The following is a 19,772-nucleotide window of genomic DNA, read 5'->3' as shown; positions in this document are numbered from 1 at the left end:
GCATCTCACTGAGAGAGAGAAGAGATCTCATGAGCATGGTTTCATTTCCTTATCTGTCTCTAAAAGGAATTTTGCAGAGGCTTGGAAATTCACACTCATAATTGTATTGTGCATAAAAATTCTATCATGATGTTAAGTTCCGAGGTCACAGAAATAGCCTGTTCAATCGGCTCTGGTCATTCTGTATACAGCTGAAGAGGTTTCTGCTATACACCTATTTTGAACCTTAGAAGCTGCATTGCCAGTGCATTGAATGCAGACTAAGGAGAAAGCCAGAGAGCATACTTTACAGTTCTACGACTCTGGCTAAAGCATTTGGGGGGCAGGGGGGGGGAATTAAACCCTTTGTGCAATTTCTCTTCTCTAAGCACAGTAAGAGGGCACTATAAAGTGTTTCTCCCAATGGACGAGGGGAGGGGGGAGAAAATGAAATTGGGCTTTTCTTTAAAGGAAGCATTGAGCCCGATAATAGCTGGTGATTCTCGCCCAACCCATATTGTGTTCCCCATATTGCCGGGAGGTGATTACATTCTGTGTTATGTAATGTAATTTAGTACTAGGACTGCTACACTGGACAACTCTCTAAAGGTAAGAAATCCATGGAGCTATTTAGAAAGAAAAGTCTGCATTGTTTGGGACCCAGCCAGTGAACAATTTCTGGAAGTGTGCCGGCAAGTTCTCCTATTACACTAACTGTCAATGCTTTGTACAGATTTGGTGCAATTTCAGTTCCATTTGAAGCCTCTTGCGAGGAAACTGCTTTAAAAACCAAAGAGAAAAGACAGGAGAACTTGAAGCCTAGAGCTAATTTTAAGTAATTTTCATTTTGAGTAATCTCCAGTGTCCAATTTGCCATTATAGCTAGGTTTTCCCATCAAAGTCCTAGGATATCAATGGGTCATCACGCATATACCCAAGCCTTGGAATATGACTTCTATGGACAACTCCTCCTAGAATCCTCCATCCTGCATGGGGATTTATGGGAATTGTAGACCAAAAAATAATGCTTACAAGCTCTGCAAATACTTACAAATCTGACTATATAAAGCAAAGCTCCTAAACCAGAGTTTCTAAACCAAAGAGTCATAATAGAGCTAGTAACGACATCCACATCAGACAGCAATTACCCCCCCCTTTTTTTTTTGACAATGTTGATGTTGTCAAAGAAGCTGATTGCTCTATTCACTTACTTTGGCAAAAGGTACGTTGGCTTGATCTGGCCTATGTTTACCAGTGTGAACTTTTAAAAAAACAAAACATTTTTCAAAGTTCTCCTGTTCCAGAATAAGAGTTCTGCTCCCAAAGTAATTACATCTGTAATATAATTCTGATTATCAGCTTCCATGATTATTTGGGTTAAAGTCTCTGAGCTGAGTGGGGCATCAGTTCCAGATGAAAGCAAAGCATTCACTCTTGTTGAAAAGCAGACCTGACAATTGCTTTGTGTTTAAGTGGGAAGTGCTTAACTGATGAAAAAGGAGCCAGCTTCTGGAATTTTGCCTTGCTTTGTGTCAGGTGGTGAATGGTACTGAGCAGAAGAGGGTAGCTTGTAGACCATCTTGTCAGATGCCGTTGGTATTAACACTCAGGCTGCCCTTTGTTATGTAAAGCTTGGCATCCTATTTCCTGCTGCCAATGCAGGGATGATGTTATGTAGCAATACTGGGCCATTTTCTGATATTTTGAATCATGGATAGAGAACCACAATATTCCACTTTTATTAAATGGAGGTTCTTTGAGGAACTGAATGTATCTTATTGTGCCATTTTGGAAAAGTTGTTCTGAACTGTGAAATATAGTCTTATTCAGTAGCTTATCTTAAAATTATAGTAAAGATATAATTCCAGAATCTGATCCACTTCCAACATCACATACAGAATGCCGTCTCTCTCCCTTTGACATCCATACATATGCTGCAGACATCAAGGTTAGCAGGCTATAATACAGAGAACTATATTTCATTCAACTGGGCCCTACTTTGGAGGCTTCTGAGGTTGCTGTACTTTATTTTAAATGTACAGTACAAAACAGTAAACATTTCTGATGCTTCCTTAGAGGTTTGGGTCTTCATTGGAGGCGTAGTCTCATTGCCCATTAGCCTCTACAGAGGTAGAGTCCCAAAGAACTACATTCCCTACAGATACAGTTACCTTGGTCTCCCAGGAAGCACACTTGCAGTTTTACTTTTAGTACATTAACAACAGGAAACACAGCCCTCAGGGTAGGCCCTGTTCCAGGTGAGTGAAATGTAGGGTGGGTGGGCTGGAACTGATAAAATTCTGCCTGAAAAATTCTTGGAGAATTCTGGGAGTTGGGTGATGATTATGGGGAAGGGAAGAATAGTTGAGTTGTTCCTCTCTATGTATCAATTTAATAAATTTATGGTTGGAATTTCAAAGGTTCAAAATTCATTATTGCTGAGCTAAGTACTCAAATGTCTCAGCATGATTGGGTAAATCTATTAGCTTCACTTCTGCGTGACAAATGTTTTAAACTCAGTTTGTTATCCATTGAATTCATTGAGAAGTTAGCACATTTTGAAAATTTCTTATCAAAAAATCAGGAATCAAACATTAATTTTCACCCATCCCTAAGAAGGAGGAAAAGAATACTGTGTGAGTGCCATATTATCCTTTTGCTTTCCTGTTTGATGAGTTCAGCATCACTGAAATAGGAAAGATTGTTATAATTGCAGAAAGAGGCCAATGTATGTAAACAGAGACGAGAGTCTGATCAGATCAGAAAGGAAGTCTTGGGACTATTTTAAGTTATTAGATTCAAGAATATTGTGAAGTTTTCCATTTGCAGTGTTTAACTCTAGTAAATGTTTCAAGAGAAAGAATCCTGCATCTACAAGGGCTTCACCGAATGAGCCTCTTCAATTTGTAGAATTAAAAGTGATTCATTATGATAGACATTAAGATCGATATAGGCCCTCAAATGTTTTATGATCCTGGATGGTTCTGGGATCCATCACACTCCTGGAAACAAGATTTTCATGGACTACAAAAAGTAGGCATTTCAGTAATTCTCTCAGGAGAGGCTGATATCAGAAAAAGACGCTACCAGAAATCTCTGACCATCATTATTTTTAAGTGAGTCATAAAACCCACTGGGTAATCTTGAACATCAGCACCATCTTTCAACCTGCTCCCCCTCCCAGGATTACTCTTAAGGACAGAATGGGGAAGAAAACCATATACTCTCCTGTCGTCCCTCACCACAAACCAGATTACCTATCTTTGAATCTGTGAACTGCTTTGAACAAACTGTTTGAATGGTGGACTGCTGCAGTACTATTTCAAAGATGCATCAGCTGTCAAGAGGGATTAAATGAGGCAAAATCATCTTCTGCTGAAAGAAATGCCATTATACTGGTAGAACCTTCTTCTGCCAGGAGAACATCTCTGCTGGCTAAAATCTGCTGCCAGAAAAGCCAAACAAAGGGAGGGAAAGAGGCAGGTCAAGGAAGGAGCCAAAGGACACCCAATCTAAATCTTCCATAGCCCACAGATACACCCATCATACTAACACAAAGTCAAGCCAAAGCAAGGGACAGCCTAAGTAATTTCCAAGAGTCCTAGGTTGGGAGGGATTTGGATTCAGCCCAGCTGCTCCAATGTTGGCTTAGGTGGCCCTCAGCCCTCATAGCCAGGATTGTATCCCAAGCTGAGCAGTTAAAGCTTAGAGCCTGAATAAGCTTCAATAAAGATGAAAAACAGAAAGTGCTGGTGCAATAGGTAATGGTGTAGTAAAAGATATTGGCACAGTGAATTGAACCTTTCTTTCTTGCGTCTTACTGTTCCAGGTTTCGAGGCATTCTGTGTGTACCTTTTAATAACTGTGCCAGTTTAGAATCGCTTCAACACTATTTGTTGCAGCCTTAACTCTTTAAGAAGGGGCTTTTCTTTTCTCCTTCTATTTTTGACTGGCCAGGTACCTCAGCTTTGGCATTAAAGGCTGCTTAGGAGTCATGCATAAAGGGACAAACCTACAAAGGACATGTCCAGAGCAGTGCAACAGATGCAGGCATAATGAAGAATCGAACTCCCAACCTCTGGCTTTTTTGAATTACAGTTCCTAGCATTCAATTCTATGGGCCATGACAGGTTGGTCTGCTCCAGTAGTTCTGATTCTACATCCAGCATAGATGATGATAAAAGGGGGGTGGTGGTGGTTATTTACTGATGGTAGTTGGTAGGGAGTCTCCAAAGCCACAGACCTGTTTGCAGTCACATGGACATTCCATACTAAATAGGCAACTGGTGCATATTCACACTGCAGTATCCCTACACAAACAACAAAACCCATGAGAAACGACTCCCTGGCAACCAAATTTGAAATTACAGTAACTTGCTATCTGTGGAAGTACATAGGAAGGACTTTGAAAAATCGTTACACACCAATGCCACATTTCTGAATCTCAGAAATCCATATGAAGGCAACACCTTTATTAGACAGCCATGTTTAAAGTCCACTGGTCAAAAGCTCATGCATTCATCTTAGAGGCCCTGCTGATGGTCTTTTTAAGGTTCGCCCTTGAAATTAGTAGGGGAATGGGAGGAGTTTAAAAAGGGGAGAACCACTAGAAAGAGAGAGAATAAGGTTATTACCTCAATCCCTCGCTGATCCCACCCTGACTGGTAGAATCTGTTCCTATTAGAAGGTGAGGCCTATCCACTGCTTAACTTACCACCAGGGTTGCCAGACATCCGGCAAAAGGAGGACATGTCCTACTTTTCAGGAGCATGTCCTTCGTCCGGCAGGCAAAGCTAAAAAACCTTAAAATGTCCGGCTTTTGTATATCACCCCACCCGTCCCTCTCCCCCACCCCCTGCAGCCGAACCTCTCCCTGTTACTTCCTTGGTTGAGGCCCTTGTAAATCCTACAGTTCTTTCAGAGAGATCAGATCGGAGATAAGGTGGCTTGATTGTTTAGCCCCGAGCAATCACTTCCCGGCTTGTGGATGGCTGCTTCTGCCTGGGAGCTGAATAAGGCAGGAAGGTGCGAGAGAGATGGATGGAAACCTGGACAGGAGTGAAGTGAGTGCACTTGCTTGCCTGCTGGAGGGGAGGTTGTTCTGGGATTTGGGGTGGTGGTGGTTCAAAGCCAGGGAAATAGGGGTCGGGCCGGTCCCTCCTTCCTCCTAAAGCCAGGGAACAGGAGGAACTTTTACCCCCCCCTTCTGCCCTGACCCCTGACTCTGGGGCATGTGCAGAGTGCATTTCCAGGTCCAGGAGCATATGCACAGTTATCCCCCATTCTTGTGGAAGCTGGAACACACACACACATACACACACACACAAGCGGATTTCTCTCAGCTTGAGAAATTGCAAAGGGTGGAGAATATGGCTTTGTGTGTGTGTGTGTGTGTGTGTGTGTGTGTGTGTGTGTGTGTGTGTGTGTGTGTGTGTGTGTGTGCAAATCCATTTTCTCCACCCTTTGCATTTCTCAAGCTGAGAGAAATCCACACCTTGTTTTTTTCTTCTGATTTTTATAGTGTTTCAAATCTGCCACACAACTTTTTAAACTTTTCATTTCACTTTATTATGCTTTTATTAAAATAAAAATATCAATAAATAAAACAAGGGGGATGGGTCTCCATTAAAGGAAGGAATAGATTGTCTCCATTGGTCCTGGGAGCCCAGCTCTGTATATGTAGATTTGTTTTATTTTAATTTTTTAAAACATTTTTAAAACACAAAAACACAGTGGCCAGTGGATTCTGAGTTTTGTAGTCCAAAAATGTAACTTTCCCAGTCTTAACCTTTCAAGACTGAGTAGGTTGAATGGTTATGGTATTGCCCCATGATCAAAGAGCTATTCTTCCCAATACCTAATTCCAAAAGTGACATGCCCCCCACCCCAACCCACCTCATGCACAGAGCCCCCCCCCCCCCTTACGTCCTCCTTTTTGGCTTTCTAAGTCCTCCTTTTCGGACACATGTATCTGGCAACCCTACACCAGCCACATATTATTGTCAAGAATGTCACATTACATGCAAAAGGTAGAAGGGATATTATTATTATTATTATTATTATTATTATTATTATTATTATTATTATTATTATTATTATTATTATTATTATTATTATTATTATTATTATTATTATTATTATTATTATTATTATTATTATTGTAGTACAGCTCCTGCAGCCTATCAACTGGCTATGCTGGCAAAGGGATTCTGGGAACTGCACTCAAAACGTAGCTTTTCCAAACTCTGATAACACATTATTTACATGTTATCTTCAGAGTTTATTCCTGGTGCTGAGCAGCCATACATTAATAGAGATTATGAATAGAAATACATCAGAGATTCTAATGACAAATGAAAATATGTCATGGAGCTCAGGTATAATATTAAAATTGCAGTTTAAATGAATCCAGGAGGAAGTTTCTCCAGCAATAAAGCTTTAATGGGAAATTAATATTCCAAAAATTAGTGCTTTTAGAAACATTGCCAGGTTTCAAATTTACTGCTATTTTATTTCCCCAGTATGGATTTGTTTTCAGGTGTGATGTTCTATTTCTCAGCCTATAAAGGCTATTCTAATGACTTGTAAAGAATTTGGGGGCATGATACCCAGGCAGCTTTTCTGGATTCTGCAGTGACTAAGACAATCATGTGTTGAAGGGCATAGAGTATAATGGATTTTAGTTTACTATTCTGACAAAATTCACCATAAAACAGAAAGTAATTACAGAAGTGTCTGGTTGTGACAAATGGCAACAATAGGTGTCAAGTGATTACCCTGTGAACACTGCTTAAAATAATTGGATGAAGCCTTATGAAGATCTATGGTACTTGGGAGGAATTCCCAAACATTTCACAAGCTGGTTATTAAGCCATAGTTAAATGAGCACAGAATTTCTTTGCTATAATATGCACACTTTCGTACAACCCTGCATTGCTGAGAAAGAGAGAGACAGAGAGAGAGTGATGAGCTTTGGATCAGTCGACAGCCAATATTGCAGTATATTCGGAACTAACCCTGGCAATTGATTATGGGGATTTTCTCCCCTTTGGAAGGCTTAAATAAAACCTTTTTTAAAAACTGAGGGTTTTGTTACAATCTTAAGAACAAATAACATAATGTGGAATGACTGCCAGACATTCTGAGCTGGTGTAGTACTGTAAAAGCCTCATTTTCAAACCATTTGTTGAGAAAGCTTGATTAGGAATCACACAAAAAGGATAATTTCCCTAGTTCTGGCCCTTCAATCTTCTACAGACTTAGGTAACTGGACTAGTTTCAGTGTATTGCATACCACATCCACACGTCCTCAATAAACCCACAGATATTTCTGCTATAGTGCATTTGAGTGTTGCATACAACACTGAAGGCAGGAAGTTTACTACCATCTCAAAAATGTTGAGAAGAATAAAAGTAGTTGGATGCATTCAGATAATGGAGCAATTTGGCCAATAGATTTACTTTAAAACAGAATACTATAGGGTATCTGTTGGAATTTATTTGGAACCTCACATGCTGTCTGTATTTTGTGTGACTGGTACGGAAATTTCTGGCCTAAGTTGACTGTGTATCTATCCAGCACTAACCAATTGTTCGTTCCTCTCTTTGAATTCAAAGAGAGCCCCCATCTCTTTGCTGCATGCTTTTTCATTCTCTTTGATTGGTTCATTGGTGACAGTTGTGTTGTTTGTTGTTGATCTGTTCAGTTAGTTGCCAAGTCTGAGTGCAGTAAAGAAAGCAGCATACACAAGTGTATGATTTCAAGCAACTGTAAGGTTTTTTTCCCCTGTTCTCCTACAAATATCTCAGAGTGATTACTGAGAATTTAAGTGCCAGTTAAGGAGAAAGGGGTGGACTCTGGGGATTTTGTAGCTTTTCTCCTCTGGGGAACCTCTGTACTTCTACTGTGTAACAAAAAGAGAATTCTACTAGAAATTCAAAACTCTGCAACAGTATTAAGGTGCTAGGGAATCAGACTAGCAGCTTTGCTTAACTTTCCTCAGTCCTGCACAACCCAGAGTACTGATTACAAGCAGAAACTACAGGCAGTTAGAACAAGAGGCTGGCACCACTGCCCAGAATCCCCCTGGTTTCAGGTGATTCTGGAGACCGAGAGTTCCATGAAATCACCAGCTCTAAAGCTCTCAGGTTCATTGTACTCCATCACTTGCTTTTGATATATGCCTCCCTGTTGGTTGCCAGTCCTTGGAATTGAGTGACTGAAACTACACTTAAAATCTCTCTCCTTTATCCTCAGTTCCCTCTTCAAGTTTACTGCATTCCTAGGTAGGTTTAAAGCGGCATTTTATATGGCAGTGACGCAAGCCGAGCAGGAAGAACAAGTATTTTGCATTTCCTATTTCTGTACTTTCCCCATTTTGTCTTTAGCGTGCATTTCCCCTCTCTGAGCAAGATGGGAAAGTGCCATTTCATGTAAAAGGTTGGAAAAACAAGAGATAAGTAATTTCTGGCTTTTTATTCACATCCTGTTGCCACCCGCACCGTTCCATCCTTACTCTCACTGTATCTGTAGTCGTTCTCATGATTATTTTCAGAAAATGTAACTACTGTACTTGTTTCTCAATTCTTTTTGACCATTTGCTCCTTCTTCATTCTTCAGTGGTTGGAATAAACAACCTCGGTCTTTCATTGTTTTGAGGGTCTTGTCAAGGTTTCAAAGAGATAAGCAAGCCTCTTTATATTGTGTTCTTGGTGAAATGTGCTCGTAACAGTCATTCAATCAATACTCTCCTCAGTAAAATTCTGAAGGTAGTAATGATAATAATGAACAGTGGTGGGAGTGGCAGGACCTCTTGCTGTATAGTTAGGTCACCATCATGTGCAAAAGCAAACACAGATGGCTGATTCACACTATAAACATCATGGGTGTTGTGCCAGTTTTGACTTCCCACACAGAAACCTGGGAACTGCAGTGTGGTGAGTTGTCCTAAGGATCTCCACTACAGATTTCTAAAGCTGCTAAGTAGCACTGAAGTTCCAGACAAAATTACTAGGGAACCAGATGGATAGTAATTCATACCATATGATGGTATGAACAGGACTGGGTCTACTACTACAGACCTGTCCATCTCCGTGCTACTAACAAAGCCTCAGACAGGAAGGATGGGGTAGCCTAGAGCAGCCATTCTTAACCTTTTTTTATGGCCACAGCCCTTTTAGAAGCTCCTCTAAGGTTCTATCCTAGGCCCTACCTGTCAAACAAGGATATAACACAAACAGATATCTTCCAGAAATATCACACAGTTTCCCTTCTGTGCTCCCCTTCCAAAATGTGGCAGGGCCCCTGCAAAGGGGTTGCATGCCCTCAGTTTAAAATGCCTGACCAAGAACTTGGAAGAATGATCTCTTCTGGACTTCAACTCCCAGAAGTCACTGGTCATGCTGACTGAGGGATTCTGGGATATGAAGACCAAAGGAGCCATTTTTTTCCAAGCTCAGGATTGTCCTCATGCTCACTCCTTCTCCTTCCCTTTATTGTGGTCCACTGTGGTCTAAAGAGCCATGAGGGAGATCCTCTTGGTCCAGTTACCACTCTTCTTTCAACTCACTTGCTCCTCCTATACCAGTTTCCATCCAGCTCCCTGAACTATTGTGAGACTCTCTTCCTTGAAGGAACAAAGACAACCGTCACCTAGGCAACGAAGCCAACAAGTCACTTAGAGCTGAGACCAGCATTCACATTGGCAGACATCACAGTTGCCTCAGCAACCCAATAGTTCTGGGGCTGCGTGGCCTTACTGTTTGGCCCCAGTATGGCTCATCGTAGGCCCTCCCAGCTCTAGTAACCTTTGCAATACGACTGACTCAGTGTGCCATGCCCAGGCATTTCATTTGATTTTGTGACTGTATATTAAAACTGGGGAGATAAGTACTTCCGACACCTGATTTGTATGTTAGCTAGACCCAGACATTTGCTTTTGTAAAATAAAAGTTTGACCAAGCTCTGGCAGAAGTATAGCGATGTATTTTAAAATGTGGAAAAACTGGGCAACATCCCGTTCACATGATTACACTGGCATAAAATAGATCTGAGTACCAGAAATAATAAATATAAAGAAATCAATCTCCCTCTCAGGGTTGGGGAAGCAATCAGGACAGTGCTGGTGAGGAGCCTTTAATAGTAAAAAATCACCACAGAATTGCCACCACTGGGATCAAGACTGCCAGCGGTGATCCAGTGATAATTTTTGACTATTAAAGCCTCCTTTCTGCCCCCAGCCTGAGACTCTCAGAGGCTTTCTCGGTGGAAAAAAAGGGGAGAGGCTCAAGAGAACCTCAGAACCTGAGGACAGATAGGAAGCTTTCAGTTTGTCTTTAAACTGATTATTTCTTACACACACATCTGGCCTATACTGGCATAACTGCATTCTATATTCTTTATTCTAGTCCCACTAAAAGCTATCAATATTACAGGGAACCCCATCAGATATTTCTTCTCCTTTCCATACAAATAATCACCCAAGACTGCAACAACCCTGGATTTTTCAAATTATTTCTAAATGCTTTTAATACCACACAAGTAAGGTATTCCCTCATGGGTTCTGCAAAGTATCAAGGAGAAGAGGCACTTTCCCTCAGCTATACAGTATATCCTACACAGGATTCAAATTAATACAAATGACGTGCAACCTTCAGTAAGCAAAACCTCTGAGATGGCAGTTTGTCTACAGTTATTTAAAGAGTTTGTGATTTCAGAAATACAAAGTAAAACGAGTTGAGCAAACGGATTTATCTTTTCAAAAAAAATTACTTTGTTTTCCAAATCCCAGTGAGAATAAAAGAGGTGGGGGTTTTTTGGGGTGTGTGTGTTTTGTTTCATTTGAAACCTGTATTATTTTACTGCCCACGGCCCCAACAGCATTTCTACTTCCCACAGTTAACTTACAGCATGGAACCTACTGGCAGCCTTTCTTCCAGGTGATTTATTCTTTGATGCTGACTTTGTGAACCTGACAGACTCAAGAACGAGAACACAGGTCTGACTCTGCTTAACCAGGAATGGGTGAGCACTCACTTGCCCAACTCATAAATCACTTGAACTCAACAGTTTAAAATGAAGAACTCAAGACATGCCAATAACACTGGAAACAATGACAAGCCCACCTTTGAACAGTCAAATAGCCTATTCCTAGGGCCAGAAGAAAACATTTTGCTTTCTAAGTTATAGAACCAAATGGCATCCTCTCACAGATGAGAGACAGGAAGCATCCCTTTTTTTGGACTACACCTCCCAGGTAATTTCAGCCGATATGGTCAGTGATCATTCTGGCATGTTCTGAGTGCAACAGTAAAATAATAATAACAACAATAACAACAATAATAATAATTAATCACTTTCACCATCTCTGACCCCTCCATACCTAAGTCAAGATCAAGATCACGTGACTTGGGCAACTGAATGTAAGAAAGAAAATCGCACAAATCACACGAATAACTCTCCCGCTCCTTGGCAGTAAAAATAATAATAATAATAATACAGTTAGAATAAGTTCCCTCCTTTACAATTCACCTCCCTCTAGGGCTGGCTCTGCTCACCCTCCCTTCCAACCTGCGTGCCCATCTTCACCAAGGGAGCGGGGAACCTCCCTTGGAAGTGTAGGTGGTGTAAGCCTCAGCTTGCTGTCAGCAAGAGCCCAGAGCCTGGGGAGTTTGCAACTAAACTCTCCGGGACATAAAGGAAAGAGATGCAGAGAGAGTATCAGATAGCAGTGTGGAGAGGTGCCTGGAAAGATGCCATGGTGCAAGAGGTGCTCATGTCTAGTAAGCTTGGCTCCCTACTTTATGAAGTAATCAAAGGACCATTATTTTGTGTCATCCTGTCACTTCCAACATAGGGTGACCCTCCCAGGGTTTTCCAGCTATACTGTCCTCAAGAATTCTGTGCAGCTTCCCTAAGAGCACGTAAGGGACAGAGCAAGTTCCAGATGATCTTAGCTGGCTCCTCTTGCAGCAAGTATAGAGGGGATCCAAACTCCTGAACTACACCAGTTCAAATAGATTCATATTCTGATGTGAAAAGGAGAATGCTCATTAAGACCAGAAGTGTAGAATTACCTAATTGCATCCCTGTGAAAGCCAGGAAACAGAGAAGTAGAGTGCAAGGCATTTTGGGATCAGTTCAGCACAAAGAGGAACTAGGTTGACTCTGATGGGGAATGTATTTGCTTGAAGAGAGGGCAGTCTCATTTCTGAGCTCCTAGCCCCCTCACTAGCATTCAGTTAATGCCCCCCATTTTTCCTCCCAACATGACCATGACAGAAACAAACCCAAGAAGCTAAGGTCACGTGCATTGGGCCTTGGGCCTGACGGAAATGGAATCACTATCTTAGAAGGGGGGGGCTAATTGTCCCATCAGTGGAAGCAGCAGCAAATGGATGCCCAGATGCCTTCCACTGTTAGCTAGCATGTGAAGAAGGAAGTGCTGTGCTTGTGCTTTGATGCTCTAAAGCATGAAACATAAATAGATACAAAACAAACATCTTCATAAATCCCCCTCTGGATGGCACAGTAGTAGCAGAGAAAGGGAATGAGCAAATCACTAGTATAGTTCGAAGGCCCAACATGTCCTGATTGGCTTATTTCCTCTTCTTACTACCTGCCATATAGCTGAGAACACTGAAATATGAATAAATAATAAGAACAGGCATTTTTATTTGGTTTTTTAAAGCCATGTCCTTTCCAATCTAAAGTAAACCCATGGAGTCAGTAGATCTTACAAAAGGTACCATATTACTGAATTCCAAATGATCCAGTGGCCAGAATCCATTTGGTGTTTGCATAAGGTGTGCATAACTTGCCATGGATAACTGCAGCTAACTGACAAGGTGCCAGTGCCTCCCACAAGTGCCCATATCAGTCTTTATTCCTGATCATGCACAGTGACCCCCCATCAGTTAGTGGCAATTAGCTGCAGCCTTACACAGATCTTCTTGCAACACCAACAGGATTCCTACCAACAGGTCTACTCTAGTTAGGACTAACAATTGGATTTATTTTTTTATATATTTTTTTAGTCTCAGAACAACCTCATACTCTAGGTTCATAGTATTGTTATTCTACCAGCTGGAAAACCGAGGCCCATATTTTTGCTTGATCCTCAATCCAGACTTCTAGAAATCCAACATTCCAATGTCATATGATAGGGACTGTGTATCAAGGGTGCGTGAAGATGTTTCCTCTTTACTGCTTTCTGACTGGGTTTCATTTTTTTAAAAAAACCCACACCTTTTAATAAATATGCTCAAAATCTTTAGATTTTAAATATTATACAAATGAAATTTTGTGGCAACTTACCCAAAGTGACTGGCTAAATTCATGGAAACGCAGAGCAGAAAGAAGTTTTTGATCATGATAAAACCAGAGAGCATCCCATGGTCCATTCCCAGTGAAATTATTAACAGAGCAGCTGACTTTGCAGGGGTGTACTTTTGCCACCTTTGTTCCGAAGCTGCAGCAAGACAAAAGAAGCAGAAATGCATGAACGTGTTAACTTCAGACATCAAGCAGGTCAGAGGTCATGTGATGCATCCTTTAGCAGCCCTAAAAAAAACTCCTTACAGTCCCAAATTCATTGGGAAATATATTTGATGTAAGATTATGTGGGTACCTCTCCACATAAAGGACATAAAAGTGAATGCAATTATTCTGAACTGCCTAGATCACTCTTAGCACCTTGGGAAATTTTTGGAGGCTGTAACAATTTTCACAAGACATATTGATGCAAGTTGTATGTTTGATTCACAATTCAGTGAAAGTAAGAAATTAGCATAGATGGGATTGAAACATCCCTTAACAGACAAACATGTAGAAACTAAGCAGTGTACACTCAGCACATCATTTGGGTGTATTGCATTTCCTCACATACATGTGTGCATGCATATACCTGTGTGTGCCACCCTGTCTATTTATACATGCTTTCCCCAAGTAGCATCACTCTTCTGTCTTACCTTTGCTTCCAAGATCCAGCAAGAAGCTAGCTAATTCAGACTGAAATTCGGGGGGTGCAAATTGAGAGAATGGCCATAAACAAAAGAAAGGCCTTGTGAGCTGTAAAGCACCTTCATGACACACAAAGCAGGAGGAGGCAGAGGTGGGGGCAGAAGGAGGCATGGCAACAATACCTGCTTCCAAGACTGAGCTGGCATTTCTTGGGTGCTTGCTTGTGTGTGTGGTTCAAAGACACCGATTCTTGACTATGTCTATCTTTTGAGGGAAGTATCTCACCAACCGTTGACTGGTGAAAGAGGCCCTTCAGGGCAATTAAAGGGTGTTAAGAGTTTCTGTCTACCTGAAACTTAAAATAAGGGCTCCTCGATTTAGGACGACAAGGCTAGGGAAGAAGGCTGTCCGTGGGTTGGTGTGTATATAGGTGCATGTGCACGCTCTTTTAAGCGGTGCCACAGGCAAAACAATATCCCACTGAGAACGAGGGGGCACGCATCATGAACGAAGAAAGGGGCCTTTGAAAAGAAATCTGCTGAAATGTGGATGAAATCGAAATCACGAGAGACAAAAAAAAATCTCATCAAAACCGGGGAAGGGTTGTGGGATTTTTTTAAAAAAAACTTTCTTTTGTTTGATTATTTGTTTTAAATCGCTGTCGGGTTGGAGGCTTAAAAGAGCCGGGGTCTTGGGGATCCCGGGTCTTTAAGCCTGGCGCCGAACCGCTCCACTCCACGGCCATCGCCCTCCTTTCGCCGCCCGCGCTGGGCCGGAGGAAGAGAGGGCACTGCAGACTTGAGCCGCAGCAGCCTCTTCTCCCTGCCCGGGCCGACTCACCCTGGGAACTGAGGAGACTTGACCCCCTCCCCGTCCCCATCCCAGCCAGATGGTGCTGGGAAGCCCACGTCCCGGCGCCAGGGAGCCAGGCACCCGCCGGCGGCCGTCCCAAGTGCACCGCTGGACCCGCAGCAGCCCGATCCAGCACCGGCTGCCTTGCAGTGGCTGCCGCCACCGCCGCCACCGCCGCTGCTTCTCCTGCACCGAGCGCTGCAACGGACCCTCTCCGGCGCCCGGCGCTTCCCCCCCCCCCCACGCCTGGACCCTCTCTCGCCCAACTCCGGCAAACTCTGCCCGGGGAGCCGAAGTGGAACTCCGGGCTTCTCCCTGCCCGCCGGACCAGGCAAGCCACCCCTCTTCCTCCTCCTCCTCCTCCTCCTGGATTCCGGGAGCCAAGGGAGCGAGAGACCCTGCCTGGCCGCCCGGCTCCTGGCCCCGATCCCTCGGCGATCCCGAGCTAGAGGCGAGTGGCCGGCGCGCCGCGGGTGGAAGTTGGCCGTTTGCGCCGGGCTGCCCTCGCCTGCCCGGGGGAGCGAGGAGAGCGCCGCGGGCTGCCTTTTCCGGGGAGCCCTCCCCCCGTCTCTCTCTCGGGGGCCAGCCGTGCCCGCGTCCCCGACCGCCCCAAGGCCGGGGGAGGGAAGACACCCCCCGCAAGGAACTGCGCAAATCTCCCGGCCAGCTCCCGATCGGGCTTCTTTTTTTTTTTAAAACAACCCCCCCCCCCCCAACTTACCCGCGTCTGGAGGGAGGGGGAGGGCGGGACCGAGCTCCTCGGCGTAAAATCCCGTCTCGCTCCGGAGGCTCCTTCGAGCTCGGGCGCTCGTCGGTGGTGGACGCCGGACGGTTTCCCCTAAAACCTCGCCGGCCACCCTCGCCCAGAAAAAGGAAGCCGAGGAGGGGCGAGGACGGCTGGGAGCCGAGGAGCGCTCCGCCTGCCGAGGCGATCCCTTCGCCCTCCTCCCCCCGGGCAGGAGCTCCCCGGATCCGCTCTGAGAACCCCTAGGCTTTCGCCCGGATCCTCCACATGGTGCCGCCGAGGCTGGGAGCAGAAGGGTCGCTAAGCAGCTGCGCGCCGGCAGGGGGCGTTGGACAGCCGCCGCGCCCCCCCCCCCCCAGCCTTCCGCGTTCCCCGGCCCGGGGATGTGGGGGGGGGGGGAAGCGGTAGTATTAATCACTGCGTCTCTTCGCCATCCACCGGCGGACGCGGCGATGCGCTTCCTCGCATTGCTTCTAGATTCCGACGGCTCCGGATGGCGCGCCAACGGGGGGGGGGGGGGCTGCGTGGTCTGGACCGGCTTGGCCCGGACTAGAGAGGCACAGAAGTTTGGAGAGACGGGACCGCGCCGTGTGGCCCTCGAGGCGTCTGTCCGCGTCCTAGCTGTGGTTGCCAATCTCTCTCTCTCCCCAGGTGCCTCACCTGCCGCAGAGATAGATGGTCACCTTAGGCGGCAAAGGCACAACTCTCAGAATCTGGAACCGTTGCTATTCTGGAGCACTGCCCCCAGAAGTAAGGTTTCCAGTCTGGGGTTGATGATGATGATGATGATGACTGCAGTAGACAAAGAGTGTATGGCTGTGTCTGACACCGTCTAGAGGTTAAGGTGATTTAACGCAAGAGTGGGAACAGAGAGCAAGAAAGATCACCCCCACCTCGCAGTAAGGATAGCCTCCTGTTCTTTTCCTCCGAGCAAATGCCATTTCTTTTGCCTGATGGCTGGCCCTAACCTGTTGCTTCCATCGAGGGTGAGGGAAATATAGCCTGCTGTCAGACTGCAGCTCTCGTAATCCCTCACCATTGGCTATGGTGATGAAAGCTGATGGGACTTGTAGTCGAATAACACTTGGGGAACACATTGTCTCCTCACCCCTCAGAAGTGAGAGGAGCAGGTATACCATGACAGCACTATCACATGATGGAGAGAGAGAGGAGTGGCTGCTGGGGTGTCATCCAGAAAGGAAGTTCAATAAAAGAAACCCAAATCTTGTATCCCGATGAGGCCCTGCTAAGCATAAATTGGTACATGACACTATATGACAAGGGCACCTCCCATTTCCGAAGCCTGAGGATGCCATCTAGGACCATAGTTGATGAAGAAATATGACCCACTGAATCTACTCTCAAATAAATATAATCCACTGGTACATCTGTAGCCCCCTAGTTGTTCGACTCCAATTCCCATCATCCCCAGCAAGTAGTTAGGGACTGCAAAAGTTGTAATTCGCCGTTCGGGATGTTTCCAGTCCCTCTCCCTTGGTTTTGCCTTCAAATTGTACCCACGCTTGTGGGGAAAAGTGGACAGAGGTCTGCTCTGTGAACATCATCTGGACTGGAGCAAGCCTGCTGTTGAGCAAAGAGCAAAGAACTCTGAAGGCCACAGAGCCCCATCCTCTGAGCACAGGAGGTATCACGTAGCATTTCCCTCTTCCCCCAGGGCTGAGGTTCCCCTTGGCATGGCATTTAGGTTTCCTGCTTCATGTTTTTACCTTTCTTTCAGCCAAACATACAACATGGCTGTTTTCACAAATTAAGAAAAAACTGAGACTTCCAGAATGTCAAGTGCCAGGCTTCAATGTACTGAACTTTATTTTTCCAGTAAGTTTACAGGGTAGCGGCATATTCTGAGGCCTGATCAGCATTTTTGTCATATGGCACTTGTTTCCAGCACTATGACAGAGACGGGATCAAAGCACCGTGGAGGAGGGCAACGTTTAGACCTCGTTACATTTAAAATAAGGAAACAAAAAGGGAAGGAATTAAGACAGAGTTAATTTCCTATCGTCAACTGCAGCTGCCTTTTCACATCAACCCATATGTAGAAAAACAACTGGCTTGCTGTTCCATACTCCTTAGGCTGTGTGGAAACAGGTCCTCCTTAATCCTAATCTCTTGTTCCCTCCCTTGGCAGTCCTTCTAACACCTCACCCAGTGGCTTCTCTCTTTCTGACAATCCTTTACATTGCCAGTTCCTTCCTCAACAGCTGCTGCCTGATGCTTCTCCTTACTTTTGCCACTTCTTCCCTTCCCTATGTTTCCTTCCCCTGTGGATTTCCTTGTGGATACACTTCTTTCTCTCATGCCTCAAACCTGAACCTTGGTTTCCATAGAGACCCTCTACCTGAGCTCCTTCAGATGAAGCGGTTGCTACAATTAACACTATAGGCAGTTCATCCTCCAAGGTTCCGCTTTCTGGTTGACCAGTTTTTTTCATAATATGGCTCCATTTTATTTTCTTTTTTTTAACCATCTCCATCCAGACCATAAAATGTAAAATGGATCAGGCAGAGATGGGACAAACAGTTGTTGCTTGTGTGTGTGTGGACTATTGCATGCAGGGATATTCTAAGAATCAGGAGTCCAAAAACGTTTGGTTTTTTTCCCCATCCCATCATTGGGGCTGGCCCCATTGCTTTGAAGTCCTCAAATGCTTATGCTAGAAGGCTCCAGGAGGAACCTATCCGTGCTGGGAAAGATTTGTACCTTAGTGGCAGAAGTCACTCTCTACAAGCAGGAAGTCTCAGGTTTGATACCACTATCTGCAGGTGTAGCTGTGAAAGAAATCTGCCTGAAATCCCTGAGAGCCACTGCCAATTAGTGTGGATAGGGCTGGGCTCACTGATGGTTTTGAGGGCAGTGAATCCACTGTTTCAGTTTGAAGTTACAAGAGCTGTCCCAGGTGCTGAAACGTAGCATCAAAATAGGGTCTTGGACAGTTCCTATAAAGTCTTCCAGAGAACTGCTGATAGAATTTGTGAAGTAGACGAAATATTGGTAGGTTGAGACAGCAGAGCCCTTTCAAAGAAGAAATACCTCCATTTTCACGAGATACTTAACAACCCTAAAGAGCCAATCAGGAGTTCAGGTTTCCTTAATCAGCATTGCCCCTCTGCTACAACTGGAGGATAAAATGACATCCTACTTGTATGCACAGTGTGAAGAGCAAGTGAGAGAAAGCTTCCTATATGGTCCAAATCTCGTATGGCTGCTAATATTAAGGCTGCAGTACAGAACCCACATTCTTGTGATCACGTCCCACTAAATATAGTGGGTGTTATTTCACAAAAAACAAATTTCGTGTTTCAGCTATATTTGGGGAGGATGTCAAGGCACAAGGGAGGCTAGGTCACCTATTGTTCGTTAAAGGTGTGATCTATATAAATATTTATCTGGAAGACAGTGCCATTGAACTCATTAGGACTTAAGCCTGAGCACACATGTATAGGATTGCATTGTGGGCAAAAGAGATTTTCAGGTAGTGTTTATTTTGTCACTACCAAATTACGGCTACTGAAAAATGTCCCACTTTTTTCTTAGTGGTACAATTATAATATTCATAAGAACACCCCCTCTGTTACTTTTGTCAGACTGGTATCTTAACTGATGCTACATCTCATTCACAGTAGACCAAGTTGGAGTGATTCAAAATTAAAAATAATATTAACTGCGACTTGTCCTCTTTCTGGTATACACATCTTAGAACCACCTCTTCAGAATGATCTCCCATAAGATGGACAAGGTCATTTCTTCTATGACAACTTGTCTATTTGTTCCAAGGAAAGCTGATGGTTGACTATTATTTCTTTGACACTCACCACAGGATCCAGGCCATGCCCATTTCTTTCTTGAAAGTACTAAATGGGCTTCACATTGATGCCTCTGCTTCCTATAAGTCTCACTTATTCTTCTGTCCTGGTTTTCTTTCTGCTGACAGTCACAGGAGAGGTAATAAATCCTGGCCATTGACAGGACTACCTAAAACTTGCTGAGATTTCTATCACACATTTTTATTTTAAAAATAAAAATGTTTAAACCACAGCACTTTGAAACTACTTGATTCAGGGACTTCTGTGCAAATGAACCCTTATACCTCTATGAAAGTCAGCTCATGTAAAAAAAAGGGGGGGGTCAGCATTTTCAAACAGTAAATATCCTACTTGTGTATTTTTAAAAACTGTTGTGTATCAATGTAAAATTGATTGAATCTCCATGTTTCTT

General features: G+C 44.0%; 2 protein-coding genes across 2 annotated transcripts in view; one reads left to right on the top strand and one right to left on the bottom strand.

Annotated features, from left to right (window-relative positions):
• The window catches only part of GABRA5 (gamma-aminobutyric acid type A receptor subunit alpha5), a 79,809-nt gene extending 63,963 nt beyond the window's left edge, over positions 1 to 15,846 (bottom strand). Inside the window, exons 1-2 of the mRNA XM_020796813.3 lie at positions 15,513 to 15,846; positions 13,295 to 13,448 (exon numbers count right to left, since the gene is read on the bottom strand). Coding sequence (XP_020652472.1) covers positions 13,295 to 13,380 — 86 coding nt within the window. The 5' untranslated portion in view covers positions 13,381 to 13,448; positions 15,513 to 15,846. The remainder of the gene's footprint in view (positions 1 to 13,294; positions 13,449 to 15,512) is intronic.
• Positions 1 to 19,772, top strand: part of GABRB3 (gamma-aminobutyric acid type A receptor subunit beta3) — a 241,534-nt gene that overhangs the window by 53,803 nt on the left and 167,959 nt on the right. The window lies entirely within an intron of this gene.

This window comes from Pogona vitticeps, chromosome 3 (genome assembly GCF_051106095.1).
Source record: "Pogona vitticeps strain Pit_001003342236 chromosome 3, PviZW2.1, whole genome shotgun sequence".
NCBI lineage: Eukaryota > Metazoa > Chordata > Lepidosauria > Squamata > Agamidae > Pogona > Pogona vitticeps.
The sequence above is the reverse complement of the archived record's forward strand: the minus strand, read 5'-3'. Positions and strand labels throughout refer to the sequence as shown.